Genomic DNA, 16,993 nt, shown 5'->3' on the forward strand with positions numbered 1-16,993 from the left:
GCACTTAACGAAAATTAGACAAAGAGACCACCAAGCAACATCTGTAAAATCAAGGATCACTGGAGCTAAAAGAAATGACAGGGACGCGACATGCAATCTGATGTATAAACGAGGGACAACCGGTGCCAAAAAAGTCTTTATTTCATCCTTATAATCATTGTGAAAAAGCACGTCCAAACACCCCATTATTTCAATCTAGAAATTCAGAAGAGCGAATATAGTCACCTTTTATATCATGAAAGTCTCGTGTGCATTTACTGTATTGGGCTTGTAAGATCATGAGGGTATAGGAAATTTGATTGATTTGGTGAATTTAGGTCCTTATGCTTGGGTTAAGCATGTTCCTGGTGAACCAATACCTGCAAGTCAACCCAACGAAGGAAGTATCAAACATAGAAACGAAAAAAAAAAAGGGATAAGATTGCGGCGTGCCTTCATACTGGTACGATTCTGTCACATTGTTCTTGTTCATCTCATAACTATGTAGTCTTTATGCATTACACATTTTCATAACCTCATACACCATGTTTAAAAAATCCTGTGAGATAATGCTAAAATGGAGTAGAATAAAAAGCCCTAAAAAATCCTGTGAGATAATGCTAAAATGGAGTAGAATAAAAAGCCCTAGGGTGGTATTTATAGCCCTTGTCATACTACCCTTACAAGTAGCGTCTTACATAAACTACACAACTATTACAAAGTAAAAATGCTAGACCTAACAGAATCTACAAAATGTCCCTAACAGATCAAATGGGTCAAGTCAAATGATTTAGTTAAAAGCGGAACATGCTGATCAGGCTAAAGGTCTTTGAAATTTGTATTTTTAATGCGTGGAGCCTCTTAAATTCTTTTATATAATCCATAGAAGAAATTGGATACATTATATTATAATATTATTAACATTATTATTTATATTCATATTTAAAGCCTCCTAGTTCATGTATCAGATTCTGATGGCCTGCAAAAACTTTTGTTTTTTCTAAATATGATAATTAAATAAATTTACTGATAAAGTGAATTGATTTTGAATTATATATGCGTTTGAAAACATTTAGGCACTTAGGATGATTTTCGATCCGTTTGATCCATTTTGATCCTTATACTTTTTAATCAACTATGTTATCCAGGGTTGCAAAACTGCTACTCGGCAAGTACTCGGTCGGGATTTTTTAGGGAGTACTCGGCAACTCGGGAGAGTACTCGGATGCTGACCAAGTTTGACTTCGACCGATTTTCAATTAATCCCGATTTTTGACCGAGTAATCCCGAGTTTTGGCCAAGTAATCCCGATTTTTGACCGAGTAATCCCGAGTGTTGGCAAAACTGAGGCCCCGTTTGACTCACGGAATCCAATGGGATTCTGACGGAATTGGTATTGAATTTAGACACGATGCGTGTCTAATTTCTATTCCAATTCCGCCGGAATCTCATTGGATTCCGTGAGCCAAACGGGGCCCGAGTACTCGCCGAGTAATTCCGAGTCTGAAACTCTGAGCTTAACATGTGTGATCAGCCATAGATGAAAACGCTGTTAGACTATATTATTTATCCATATTATTCTAGTCCATGTATTATGTTTGTTGGGCTCAACACATTATTTAGTGTTAGGGTTTTTGGATATATATAGCCTTTTACATGTATTGGTCACTCATTCAGAATAATACTCATCTATATTACATTTCAACATGGTATCGAGCCCAATTATTTAGGTTATTTTTTCTTCCTTTTTTTTTTCCTTGCCGGCGATTCAATCAATAATACCACACTCGCTGCTTTCTTTTCTTCCTTATCCATTATCAAAATCATCACCGCCGCATGTCTCTTGCACCTCATATTTCTATCCCACTATCTATTTAATTCCTTTGCAATATACACGTGGCTGTTTTGCTGCTTACACTCATATTTGGTGGCTTCAAAAGGTGTATACCCTTCTTATTAAAATAATAATAATACTAGTTGTTGAAATCAATTAATAAATTAATTGATTATTGGGATACATATTTCGTCTACGGTGTCAATTGTTCATCTACTCAATAGGATAATAATATTGAGTTGGGAATTGTTCAAGCACTCAACAGATTGGATCTATTTATCTATTTATATTGAGAGAAAAAAAAATCAAATCATCATGTGGTAAATGGGTGGCAGACAACAACCTACCTCACTTGTGTTTTAATATCTTTTTTTTCTTTTTTCAATTGTTACCAAGGCTGATGACAACATTTTACTTGATCGACGAATACCAAACGGCAGAAAAAGTCAAAACGCTACATCGTCAACATATGCCGAATTGATAAATATTATTAATTGTCAAGCCCAAACTTTGGCTCAAAATAAAATGGCCAGCAATTATGTTCAGGTAATTCAGTCAAGTGTCCAACATCAGGCCCATCAACAAGCTCAACAGCAAGCCCAACAGCAGGCCCAACATTTCTACACAACTCAGAAGACTATTCCTTCTAATGCATTCAGTGCAATGACTCTTCAGGATTACGATGCTGCCGGGTGGCACATGGACACAGGTGCGTCTTCACATCTTACCTCCTGTATTAATAATCTTAGTACTGTTTTTAATAATTGCAAATATTCATCAGTAGCCGTTGGTAACGGGAACACCATTCCCGTTACTAACACCGGCCATAGTTTGTTACCCAATGTTCACCGTCCGTTACATTTAAATAATGTACTTGTAACCCCTAACATCGTTAAAAACCTCATATCTGTTCGTCAATTTACCCGTGATAATTTAGTATCTGTTGAATTTGATCCTTTTGGTTTTTCTGTGAAAGATTATCTTACACGTCACTTGCTTCTCCGTTGTGATAGCACCGGGGATCTCTACCCACTTACATCACCCACCTCCCACTCTTCTCAGCAGGGTCTTCTCACCAGTGGGGTTACATGGCATCAGCGTCTCGGACATCCCGGGCATGATGTTTTCCGAAGACTTCTTTCTAATAAAGATATTATTTGTAATAAAACGTCGTCCCCTGTTCTTTGCCATGCCTGTCAGCTTGGCAAACATGTGCGACTCCCTTTTTCTGTTTCAAGTTCTAATGTTAATGCTACTTTTGATATTATTCATTCAGATTTATGGACATCTCCTTTTCCTAGTCTTAGTGGTTTAAAATATTGTATTATATTTTTGGATCACTTTTCACATTATGTATGGGTTTTTCCGTTACGTAATAAATCTGACGCACTTACCACATTCATAAAATTTCGTACATTTGTTCGCACTCAATTTAACAAATAAATCAAAGCTTTTCAATGTGATAATGGGGTGAATTCGATAACACTGCTTTTCGTCAACTTCTTCAAACTAATGGCATTCAATTCTGATTCTTCTGCCCTCACACCTCTCAGCAAAATGGAAAGTCTGAACGCATGCTCCGCACAATTAACAATCTAATTCGAACCCTTCTCTTTCAAGCTCATCTCCCGCCAACTTACTGGGCGGAAGCTCTCCACATGGCAGCCTACGTACTTAACATTCTTCCCTCTTCGGCTATAAATCATGACATCCCGCACTTCTGTCTCTACAAACAAAAACCTAACTACACTACTCTTCGAGTCTTCGGATGCCTCTGCTACCCTCACCTTCTCACCACCCACAAACTTAATCCTCGCTCCACTCCATGCATTTTTCTTGGGTACCCCTCCAATCATCGGGGTTACCGCTGTCTAGATCTTACCACCAACAAAATCATCCTCTCTCGACATGTTACCTTCGATGAGACATGCTTCCCATTCGGTTCCATGACACCCACTCAACCACCATCTTATGACTTTCTGGACCCTCCTCCAAATCTCTTTTCTCGGACATTTCATCTACCACCGGAGACACAGCCTCCTCCAACTGAGGCTACCGACACCACACTTCTACCTCCTATTATTCCAGAGCCACAGCCCCCTCCTATTGAGGCTACTGACCCTATACCTCCACCTCGTACTTTTCCGGAGCCATAGCCTCCTTCTACTGAGGCTACATCTTCCTCTACCTGTGATGACCCGTCCAAATCCATTTGGACGAATGCATCATTCATCGATTTCATAGTGAGGTTTTGACCTCTATATGATACGTTTAGTAAACATTGCATTCTTTTGAAAAGGTACACCATCAATTGAATATATATATATATATATATCCAAGGTTTTTGACATCTTGATTATTTCTACGTATAGACAATTACCATAAATAATAGTTTTTCACAATACATCCGTTGATAATACAGTCAAAATAAGATACATGGTGATGATTTGGTGAATGCAAAGTTTTCTCGAATAAAGCATGTATGACTCCATGCACATAGCTTGTATGACATATAAGCAAACAGCGGAAGACTTCTAAGAACCTGAGAATAAACATGCTTAAAAGTGTCAACACAAAGGTTGGTGAGTTCATAGTTTTAATATTGCGCATAATCTGTATATAAAGGTGGATCACAAGATTTCATCAAAAGTTTATCAATAGATTCTATGTAACAGAGCACCCTGGTAACTAAACTTAATGCTATAATGATAATTACCCTATTCGTTTTAATACACGCAAACCAATGTGTCATAAACTCAAATTACATACGTCCATTAAAAGGCTAGCGCTCTAGCTCGGACGGAGATGTCAAGCCCTATGGATCCATATACAATTATTCGCGCCCACCAGTCCATATCCTATGTACTGGTAGCTACTAGTTACCAAAGCTAAGGGATTTTTGGTTTAACTCAGTATAGAATAAGTATGTACTTGTGTCCATTGTTTTTAAAATAAATTGCAAGTATTCTCAGCCCAAAAATATTTAAAGCATTAAAAAAAGAAATCCATAAACTCACATATCAATATTGTGGTTCAATATTGCAGGAAAAGTATGCTGACGTAACTTAAATGATCATTGTAGAGTTGGCCTTTGATTCACGAACAATACCCATAATATCCTTAGTTAAAACCCATTTAAAACCTGACTTGTAAACACTCATGCATAACCTAGATGTAGTATTTTATGTATTATAAAATAATAATACTAATAAAAAAATTTGATTTACGTAACAACCACAACCTCATTTCTTTCTCAAAATTGACTTTCATAGTTTCATTTTAAAAACTCTCATCTTAACCCATCAATCTTTCTGTCCAAAAATTACATGGAACGCCCTTCCGTATGATATGGTATAAAATAAAAAAATAAAAAAAAATAAATAAAACTGAAAGACATAAACTTTGTATTGTTTATAGTCAAAGCTTTAATATTCACATGATTAAAATATTTTTATAATACTAGCTTATAATTATAATATATGTGTGGAGACATGAAAAACAAGCAAATTCTTGTTCAAAATGAAACCAACACAGATTGATCAAACATATTTTGATTTGAGAGTGATTTGTGGAAGAAAAAAAATAGTACAGGGTATCTATATGCATACATTTATTCGTGTTTTATAGAGGAAACAAATTTCTATCTCCCTCTATCAAGTGTCAACAATCTAATACGTACAAAAAAAAATCACGTGCTATGAAAACCAAAATTTAAGACCCGTGAAACTAGCTTTACCTGCTTACTTGCCTACTTATAATATATAACTCCTAGCTTCTTGAAAATAATATAAAAATGATATGGAGTGATATTGTAATCGTGTTTTACAAAAAGAAGGAAAAAGTCGAGTGCGAGTTGTGAAACAAATTGGAGTATATATGCATACATGTCACGTTAAAAAAATAATAAACAACAAAGAAAAAAAAAACTTGCAACTCATGTGATATTTGACCTCGAGACAGGACCCGTGATATATTTTTGGTTTCATCTAGGGATGAGCAGAAGTACCAATTTCCCGATCCCGTACCGGTACCGACCCGGTACCGGTACCGTTTTACTGTACCGAATGGTAAACGGGACCGGTTCCGGTTCCATTTTTTTTGGCTTTTCGGTATCGGTACAAAAGATGCGGTACCGGTACGGTACCGGGAAATTCCCGTATTAGTACCGATTTCATTCCCCATATTTTAAATAGCTGGAATACTGGAATATGAAAAGGCCGCTTGCCTTGGTCCCTTGAAAGTTGAAAATAGTTTAACACGTACAGAAACTACAGATATATCAAAAAAGGAAAGTGTCCTCGTAAGGTTAGAAGGATTTGGTGCTGTTTTGGTGCTGTTTTTGCTGTTTTGGTGCTGTTTTTGCTGTTTTGGTGCTGTTTTTGCTGATTTTGTGCTGTTTTGGTGCTGTTTGGAAGCTTAAATTGCTGTTTTACTGCTGCTGCATGCTGTTAATGTTGCTGTTTTTACTGCTGAATGCTGTTAAATTGTTGCTGTTTGCTGTTTTTGCTGTTAAAATATTGCTGAATTTTGTTAAAATGTTGCTGAATTTAGTTAAAATTTTGTTAAAATGTTGCTGAATTTTGTTTAAATGTTGCTGTTTTTGCTGTTTTAGTGATCTTCTTGATGCTATTTTTTGTATGAATGATGTTGTTTGAAGTCCATATTTTTTGCAGTCAAAATTCGGTACTAACAGGGAAAATACCAAAAATTACCGGTACCGGTATTGGAAAAACGGTACGGTATCGGTATTCGAAATTGGGTAAATTCGGTACCGGTACTTTTCGGTTCCGGTACGGTTCGGTACCGGTTCCGTCCCGTGCTCATCCCTAGTTTCATCTTGCCAACATGAACTTTTGTATTTATTTGGATCCTGTGTATGTCACGGATCGCTATTTTATGCTCGTACTAATAATTAATGCTAAAAAGGAATATAAAAATTCCATAATTTAGAATAATGTTAAAATATTTATTTTTGTTATGACATCTAAGAAATGAGTCGTAACGAGTGTACCCATGTTTAAAATACTTTATACGTTTGTTTTAAGAAAAACTGATCACCCAAAATGTAATATATAAAATTTCTAGTTTGAAATAAAAATATACTTCTTTTATGAACTTAAAGTTTACATAATTTTATTTACTAACACCCGTCCTATAACCCTTGAAAAATATATGTTTGTTATTAAATTCGTTCAATATAATTGAAAGGAAGAACGAGTGTTACTATCTAATAAACATATTCACTCTTAAAATAATTACTTTTGGTCACTTGAAACAAAGAGATAAGTTTGCCAACGGGATTTCAAGTATCGCCTCAATCTTTTAGTGATCTATTGTTTTTTTTTTTTTTACTCTTTGTCATTATTTATGAGTCACATATCATATTAGTTATATATAAAGAGAAAGCATAATATATAAGACTATTAATATGATTGATGAATTTGAAGGCTAAAGTTAGAATTGTGAGCTGTAAAGTTTAGAGCATATCTACAACTTAAATATAATGTTTGACCATCCCAATCTCGACCTGACTTATTTGCATAAGATACACTATTATCTTTTCATATAATATATTAATTAATTATATATAAGTTATAACATAAATCGTTTAGTACTAATTTAATCTATTCATATATAGTTAGCTATCTTATAATCATTTAGTACCAATTTAATCTTTTAGAACTACGTACTAATTTAATGTATCCATGTATAGTTAACTATCTTAAAAATTTAAGGTAGTAAATTTATTTTCAACATGCTTGGTTTTGTAGCGACAATTATTTAAGTTAAATGCCAAGATATGAGTCACCATTGCTAGTTATTCATATATTTAATTCCTAACAATTAATATTCCAACTTATTGTACATATGTATATCCATATATTTATATACGTTTATTTACAAATAATTGTTCGTGAATTGTCGGGGACAGTCGAAGTTAAATGAATGTATGAAAACAGTTCAAAATTTTTGAGACTCAACATTACAGACTTTGTTTATCGTGTCGAAATCATATAAAAATTAAGTTTAAATTTGGTCGAAAATTTTTGGGTCGTCACAGTACCTACCCGTTAAAGAAATTTTGTCCCGAAATTTGATAGAGATCGTCATGGCTGACAATAAAAATGTTTTCATGATGAATATGAGTTGATAAATAGAGTTTCATCATTATTGACTAATATTGATAAAACGATTCGATTATGTGAAGCGTACGAGTGAAGCTGTCACAAAAGGTTGAGATAGAGATTTAACTTTTGACGTAGTCACGGTGGATTTCCGGATTTCAAGGGATTTAGAGAAAATCTTCGTAATAAGATTTGGTTCTTCGGTAATTAAGGAAATTAGGATCTTCTTTGGTTAAATGCAATAATCTGTTTTGATTGCTCTGTCGGATATTTCACTATAAATCCACTCCCTTCGTTTCATTATTTCCACAGCTCATACCTTCTATTCTTTCTTCCTCAATTCATATTTTAAAGCATTCGTCAATATGCTTCTTCCAGTTCTGCTTCTTGATATACTCCTAACTTTCATATCTGTCATTCTTCTTTTTCATCTCCCGCTGGAAGAATCTATTTACTTCTACTATACTCTTGGTTTTATAGTGTTTTTAGTTCTCCCCTGTCTTTATATTGCTATATGCATCGATATATACGGTTTGTAATTTCTGGGTTGTTGTTGGGTTTTATATCTTCTCTTATATTTCGATGTTTCTGCTTCTGTCTTTCTATAATCATCGACATCCACATTTAATGCTCTCTCCTATTTGCTGCGATTTATACTCCCATTTCTATTTTGGAGCTTCGTGCTTTTGTTTTCTTCTTCTTACGATTACGCACCGTATGTAATGGTCCAGAATTCGTAGATATGAATTTCGGAATGAACATAGTTAATGTTTTAAGAAAGAAATTGTGATGGCACGATCTTGATTTGTCAAATTACCAGAATATCCCAGAAAAGACCGAATCATCAAGAAAATATTTTCTTGATATTTTTAGAGATTAAATAGAATACAAGAGTCGTGTAACATGGCACATGATGACGGTATGTGTGATGACCCGGAAATTTTGACTAAATTTAAACTTAATCTTTGTATGATTAACATTTCTGACACGATAAGCAAAGTCTGTAAAACTGAATCTCAAAATTTTTGAAATACCTTCGGTTGTTTTCGACGATTCGCGAACAATTATATGTAAACAGATACATATATACTATAACATGAAAAGGTAACAATGTATTAATTGTTTGATACCGTACATTAAACTTATTGGTTTAAATATCTATTTGAATATATATGATAAGTTGAGATATTTATTATTAAAATTTATTTATAAATAACTTCCAATGTGTATTTAAAAATTGATTTATGTATATTAAAAAGATATATACATATATATAATAAACGATAGTAACATTCGTTTATTGATTCGATTGATATTTAGATAAGTTAAATAAAGCGTTTAAGATGAACCAGTAAAACACTAATTTGCTACAGTGTTTTCCAATTTGCCACATTACTCAAAATGCTACAGTGTTTTCGAAAATCACTATTTGCTACAGTGAAATTGACTTTGCTACGGTGAATTGCTACAGTGAAATTGACTTTGCTACAGTGAATTGCTACAGTAAAAATTGATAACTTAAGGCTCAAAATGCTATATGATGACCCGTCCAAATCCATTTGGACGAATGCATCATTCATCAATTTCATACTGAGGTTTTGACCTCTATATGATACGTTTAGTAAACATTGCATTCTTTTGAAAAGGTACACCATCAATTGAATATATATATCCAAGGTTTTCGACATCTTGATTATTTCTACGTATAGACAATCACCGTAAATAATAGTTTTTAACAATACATCCGTTGATAATACAGTCAAAATAAGATACATGGTGATGATTTGGTGAATGCAAAGTTTTCTCAAATAAAGCATGTATGACTCCATGCACATAGCTTGTATGACATATAAGCAAACAGTGGAAGACTTCTAAGAACCTGAGAATAAACATGCTTAAAAGTGTCAACACAAAGGTTGGTGAGTTCATAGTTTTAATATTGCGCATAATCTGTATATAAAGGTGGATCACAAGATTTCATCAAAAGTTTATCAATAGATTCTACGTAACAAAGCACACTGGTAACTAAACTTAATGCTATGATGATAATTACCCTATTCGTTTTAATACACGCAAACCAACATGTCATAAACTCAAATAACATACGTCCGTTAAAAGGCTAGCGCTCTAGCTCGGACGGGGATGTCAAGCCCTATGGATCCATATACAATTATTCGCGCCCACCAGTCCACATCCTATGTACTGGCAGCTACTAGTTACCAAAGCTAAGGGATTTTCGGTTTAACTCAGTATAGAATAAGTATGTACTTGTGTCCATTGTTTTTAAAATAAAAATTGCATGTATTCTCAGCCCAAAAATATTTAAAGCATTAAAAAAAAGGAATCTATAAACTCACATATCAATATTGTGGTTCAATATTACAGGAAAAGTATGCTGACGTAACTTAAATGATCATTGTAGAGTTGGCCTTTGATTCACGAACAATACCCATAATATCCTTAGTTAAAACCCATTTAAAACCTGACTTGTAAACACTCATGCATAACCTCGATGTAGTATTTTATGTATTATAAAATAATAATACTAATAAAAAAATTTGATTTACGTAACAACCACAACCTCATTTCTTTCTCAAAATTGACTTTCATAGTTTCATTTTAAAAACTCTCATCTTAACCCATCAATCTTTCTGTCCAAAAATTACATGGAACGCCCTTCCGTAAGATATAGTATAAAATAAAAAAATAAAAATAAATAAATAAAACTGAAAGACATAAACTTTGTATTGTTTATAGTCAAAGCTTTAATATTCACATGATTAAAATATTTTTATAATACTAGCTTATAATTATAATATATGTGTGGAGACATGAAAAACAAGCAAATTCTTATTCAAAATGAAACCAACACTGATTTATCAAACATATTTTGATTTGAGAGTGATTTGTGGAAGAAAAAAAAATAGTACAGGGTATATATATGCATACATTTATGCGTGTTTTATAGAGGAAACAAATTTCTATCTCCCTCTATCAAGTGTCAACAAACTAATACGTACAAAAAAAATCACTGTGACGAGCGCTCCAAATCCATATGGACAAACACGTCATTCATCGATTTCATTGCGAGGTATTTGACCTCTATATGATACGTTTTGTAAACATTACATTCTTTTGAAAAGGCACACCATAAATGAATATTTAAATCAAAGGTTTTCGACATCTGATGATTTCTACATATAGACAATCACCGTAAATAATAGTTTACAATAGTAATTCCGTTGACAATGTAGTCAAAATAAGATACATGGTGATGATTTGGTGAATGCAACGTTTCCTTGATAAATATGCCATGTAAGACTCCATGCACATAGCTTGTCTAACATATAAGCAAACAGCGGAAGACTTCTAGGGAACCTGAGAATAAACATGCTAACAAGTGTCAACATAAAGGTTGGTGAGTTCATAGTTTTAGTGTTTCGCATAATCTGTATATAAAGGTGGATCACAAGATTTCAGTTGTTTCATCCGAAACGTTTATCAAAATATTCTACGAAATTGAGCACCCTGGTAACTAAACTTAATGTATATATAATTTATACCCTTTGTATAATCATCTTAATAATACACGCAAATCAACGTGTACGCTTCTCAAATAGCATACGTCCGTTAAAAGGCTAGTGCTCTAGCTCAGACGGGGATATCAAGCCCTATGGATCCATATACTACTACTCGCGCCCACCAGTTCTTATAACCGGCAGTTACTAGTTACCAAAGCTAAGGGATTTTCGGTTCAAACTCGGTGTAGAATTTAGTATGTACTTGTATCCATTGCGTATAAAATAAAGTGCATGTATTCTCAGCCCAAAAATATAGATTGCAAAAGCAATTAAAAAGGGAGCAAATGAAACTCACCTTAGCAGCACATAAAGTTGTTCACCGAAATGTGATCGAAACTCAAAATACCAAATAACCGTAGATCTCAACCTAGAGAGCATATGTTGGTCAATAAATGTCTATCAAGCTAGGTCTGATCGTAGTGTATCATAATCCTAATGCTCGAGATCGACATACAAAAGTTATCCAAAGTCGTTTCAAAAAGTCAATTTTGACAATAGTTCACAAAACGTGATGTACCTTATATAAGGATTCATTTACTCGGTTGGTAATATTCAAAAATCCATTTTATCAATCTCGTAAAAAAGTTGTTTAAATATTAATTGCAGATTCAAAAGCAATTCCAATTAACGTCAATCATAATTCAGTTGATCATATTTTTTAATCCGTTCATCGAAACTATTCGATATCTAAATGAAAAGTTGTTGATTTTTCGTTAGCTTTCCAAAAACATGCATATCATATATCTTTTTCCAGTAATATATGTATTTAATTCGTGATTCATTATAAACTGTTTAACGGCAAAATTTAGCATACAAGAATGCATAAATATATATACTCGAGCACTAGACATGGATACACAATTAATATATAAAAGATAAGATATGAATGCTCACGTATCAATATTGAGATTCAATATTGCAGGAAAGTACGTAAACGCAACAGAGATGATAAATACTAGGTTTGACTTGCGAACAATACCCATGAACATTACCCATAACCTCCATAGCTATAACCCATAATTTTCTTAGTTCTATCCCGTTTGAAGCTTGTTTTGAAAGTGACACGCTCATGACCTCGTCGTAATATTTTATGTATAATATTACTAAAAATATTAAGATTAATAATAATAATAATCTTAATAATCTTAATAATAATAATAATAATAATAATAATAATAATAATAATAATAATAATAATAATAATAATAATAATAATAATAATAATAATAATAATAATAATAATAATAATAATAATAATAATAAATACTTAGGAGTAATATGTGTAAAAAAATATGCGCAAGAAACCTGGTATTTATAGCCATAATTCCTGATTCTGATGCCCATGCGATCGCATGGGTTTTATGCCTATTTCTCATGCGATCGCATGACCGTCAGATCCAGCTCATATATTTTTTGTTTTCTTGTTTGTCGATATAATTAAATATAATATATATAATATATATAATTTAAATAATTAATTATATATTATATTAAATTCATGTGCATAGTTGACTTGTAATTTTCGTTCCGATGACTCGTACGTTGTCACTCGACTTATGTCCCGGTTCCGGTTTCTCGAACGCATTTTCGTACGCTTAGAAAACTCGCAATTTACGTTTTGTGACTCGTACTTTTGTCAAAATATAGTCTTAAATTATCAATAAACTATATCATTCAAAGTGTATCTTAAACTTTAGAGTGTTTTGGTCATTTACTTCTATAAATCATTGTCTCGCTATTTGTTATATATATATATATATATATATATATATATATATATATATATATATATATATATATATATATATAATAACAAATCGTTTTATGACCAGGTTAATATATATTTTCAACATTCATAAACACGTTTTAAAAATACGTCGTAAGTTATTCATACAATTAATATTCCAACTTATCATATATATTCAAATAAATATTTAAACCAATAAGTTTAATGTACGGTATCAAAAAAATTAATACATTGTTACGTTTTCAAGTTATAGTATATATATATAATATATATATATATATATATATATATATATATATATATATATATATATATATATATATATATATATATATATATATATATATATATATATATATATATATATGTATCTATTTACATATAATTGTTCGCGAATCGTCGAGAACAACCGAAAGGTATTTGAATATATGAAAATAGTTCAAAAATTTTGAGATTCAGTTTTACAGACTTTGTTTATCGTGTCAAAAATGTTACTCATACAAAGACTAAGTTTAAATTTGGTCAGGAATTTTCGGGTCATCACAGTACCTACCCGTTAAAGAAATTTCGTCTCGAAATTTGAGTGAGGTCATCATGACTAACAATAAAAATGTTTTCATGCCGTATATGTGTTGATAAATAGAGTTTTATCACCGTTGAATAATATGGATAAAACAATCCGATTATTCGAAGCGTATGAGAGAAGTTATCGTAAAAGAGTGAAATGGAGAATAGAGATTCGTCTTAACTCTTGACGTATTAACGATTGACTTCCGTAATTAATTGAATATAAAATCTTCATAATCTAAATAAGATTTGATTCTTCGAAATTTAAGGAAATTACGATTTCTTTTGATTAAATGCGTAATTTGCCTCGATTGCTATGTTTGATATTTCGCTATAAATTGACCTCTTCCGTTTCATTATTTTCATCACTCTTACATCTTCTTCCTCATTTCCTATTTTCAAAAGATTGTAAAAATGCTTCATCAAGTTCTGATTCTTGATATACTCCTAACTTTCATATCTGTCATTCTTCTTTTTCATCTACCACCAGAGGAAGTTATTTTCTTCTACCATTACCTTGGGGTTATAGTATTTTTCATTCTCCCGTGTCTTTATATTGCTATACGCATTGATATACACGGTTTGTAATTTCTGGGTGGTTGTTGGGTTTTATATCTTCCCTTATATTTCGATGTCTCTGCTTCTGTCTTTCCATAATCATTGACATCCACAGTTAATACTCTCTCCAATTTACTGTGATTTATATATACTCTCATTGATATTTTGAAGCTTCATGCTTTTGTTTTATCTTCCCGACTTTAAATCAAGCGAATAATGGTCCAGAATTCGTAGGTATGAATTTCGGAATGAACATAATTAATGTTTTAAAAAAAATGGTAATAGCACAATCTGACTTGTCAAATTACCAGAATACCTCAAAAAAGACCGAATCATTAAGAAAATATTTTCTTGATATGTTTAGTGGTTAAATAGAATGAAAGAGTTATGTAACATGGTTCATGATGAGGGTATGATCTGTGAACCTTTATCACATTCCATTAGAAACTCATCATGACTTACTGTAATATAATCACATTGATCAAGTGTCATTATATTATACTAACTCATGCTTCAATTCCCAACACTACTTCAAAAACATCCATTTTTCGAAATTTTCAGAAATTAGAAACTAAAATAGTTTCTTTTATGATGTAACACAGATAGCGTGAAGAGATAAATAATTTCGGATGATAATAGTTATGAAGATATCTTCAGAAATATCGAAGATATTTATAATGAAAGATATGATAATATCTTAGAATTTCTAATATCGAAGGATGATGAAGAATATTGTCCGCAAGGGTTTAGATTCGGAAGCAAGGTATTCGTTAATGGCTTCAGCAGATACTGAATAATTTGGATTATTTGAAGGCAGGTTTAGTCTTTGTGATTTATCCATAGCCTCCTTCATACTTTGCTCAATCCGTTTTCCAGTTCCAAACCTTCTCTTTTTCTGAGCTTTGCCAACACACTATTCTTTATCATCAAACTTTTGGCTGTTAAGGTCGTTTACAGTTTATGCTGCTTCATCAGCATTCAAAGTTATTATAACCGAATCGTTGGTTATCAATCCGAGGTGTTTTCAAAAGTTTGAAGGGTTTGCATTTTGTAATTGTCAAGATACATATGATGTTCTAGAATTTTGAACGATACAAATTTTTTTTTTCTTTTTTTTTCTGGGTTTATAAATAGAAGTGATGTTCTAGCACAGTTTTGAAGTCAAAGTATAGCATTTGAAAGATGTAAGAATCTAAGAGTGATATTTTCTGTTAAATCTTGGCTTGGATTCTGATTTTTCAAAATCAGAATATGTAATTGAATTTGTATGGAAACGATTGTATATCGCTGTGAGCATAGTTAATAATTTTTGAATCAAAGTTGAAGAATGTACAGTATAACATATTAATTATGAACTTATATATTTTCCGAGTATTACCTACCCGTTAAAGATTTCACAATTAATACTTTGTACAAAAGAATTTTTTTATTACCGTCTTTATGAAAATATATGTATGTATATTTTCTTCAGATGTAATACAGATTTGATGAGTTAATATCATATTAAGCTCATTTGATTTTTGAATTGAATGAATAATTCTAAAACATTAAGGATTACATAATCTTCACGGAGTATTTCACTAATGAAATCAATACTTCATTATTTATTCTTATTCCTCGGTGAAGGATGTTGATGCTCGTGGAATTCTTATGAACTTCATAAGATATAAATGATGTTTTCTAGAAAGTTTCGAGTACATCGAAGATAAAAGTGTAAAATCAAACATGTAATTGATTAATACACTAAGTTCATTATGAAATGGAATTCATTGAGTTGAAACAGATATTTGTAGTTAACGATGGTTAAGTTGTTAACGAAGGATGTACATCATAGCATATTAGTAATATGAATTAACCGAGTAGTATCTACCCCTTAAAATTCACACGTAATAACTTAGTACGAAAAGATTCATGATGGTTTTAAAATTTACATATATAAGATATACATATAAATTCTTTAGATGAATTGAGTTATTACTTCATAACTCATTGATACAATATACTCGTTGTTGACTCGTAATGATGTCCACGGTGCTTTCTTGAACTGACGGAGCTTGTGATGTTAGAGGTGCTGCTGATTCTGACGATGTTGACAGCACTGACTGTGCTGTGAGGCTAAGGGTACTGTTGATGCTGTTGGTAAAACAAGTCTAGCTTGTATCTTACACCATTCGGATAAGGGTTTCTACTCTATCTGATTTAGGGTTAAGGCTAGAATAGATAATCTCTAAACTTTAGAAATTACATAATCGTCGTAGAATGTTTCTCCGATGAAGTTATGAATCCATACTTCATCGTTTGTTGTTGCTGGTACTTCTTGGTACCTATGGTGTGTATGATGTTGATATTCGAGGTACAAATTGTGATGTTGAGGCGTGTGATGCGGATGTGGTTGTTAGTGGTGGTAATGATCCTGTTGGTGTGGATGATGGTGGTACCGGTTATGCTGCGGGTGCTGCTGCTGGTGTTCGTAACCCTTGCACTATATTCTCCAAAGCCACTACCCGAGCACGAAGCTCGTTGACTTCTTCTATTATACCGGGATGATCGGTGGTTCGGACGATAAGATAAATAAGATTTATAATATGGGATAGTATATAAT

General features: G+C 32.5%; 1 protein-coding gene across 1 annotated transcript in view; it reads left to right on the forward strand.

The window, feature by feature from the left end:
• Positions 1–16,993, forward strand: part of LOC139890817 (uncharacterized) — a 144,155-nt gene that overhangs the window by 21,931 nt on the left and 105,231 nt on the right. The window contains exon 2 of the mRNA XM_071873732.1: positions 318–442. Coding sequence (XP_071729833.1) covers positions 318–442 — 125 coding nt within the window. The remainder of the gene's footprint in view (positions 1–317; positions 443–16,993) is intronic.

The sequence above is a fragment of the Rutidosis leptorrhynchoides genome, chromosome 2, assembly GCF_046630445.1.
Source record: "Rutidosis leptorrhynchoides isolate AG116_Rl617_1_P2 chromosome 2, CSIRO_AGI_Rlap_v1, whole genome shotgun sequence".
In the NCBI taxonomy this organism is placed as follows: Eukaryota; Viridiplantae; Streptophyta; class Magnoliopsida; order Asterales; family Asteraceae; genus Rutidosis; species Rutidosis leptorrhynchoides.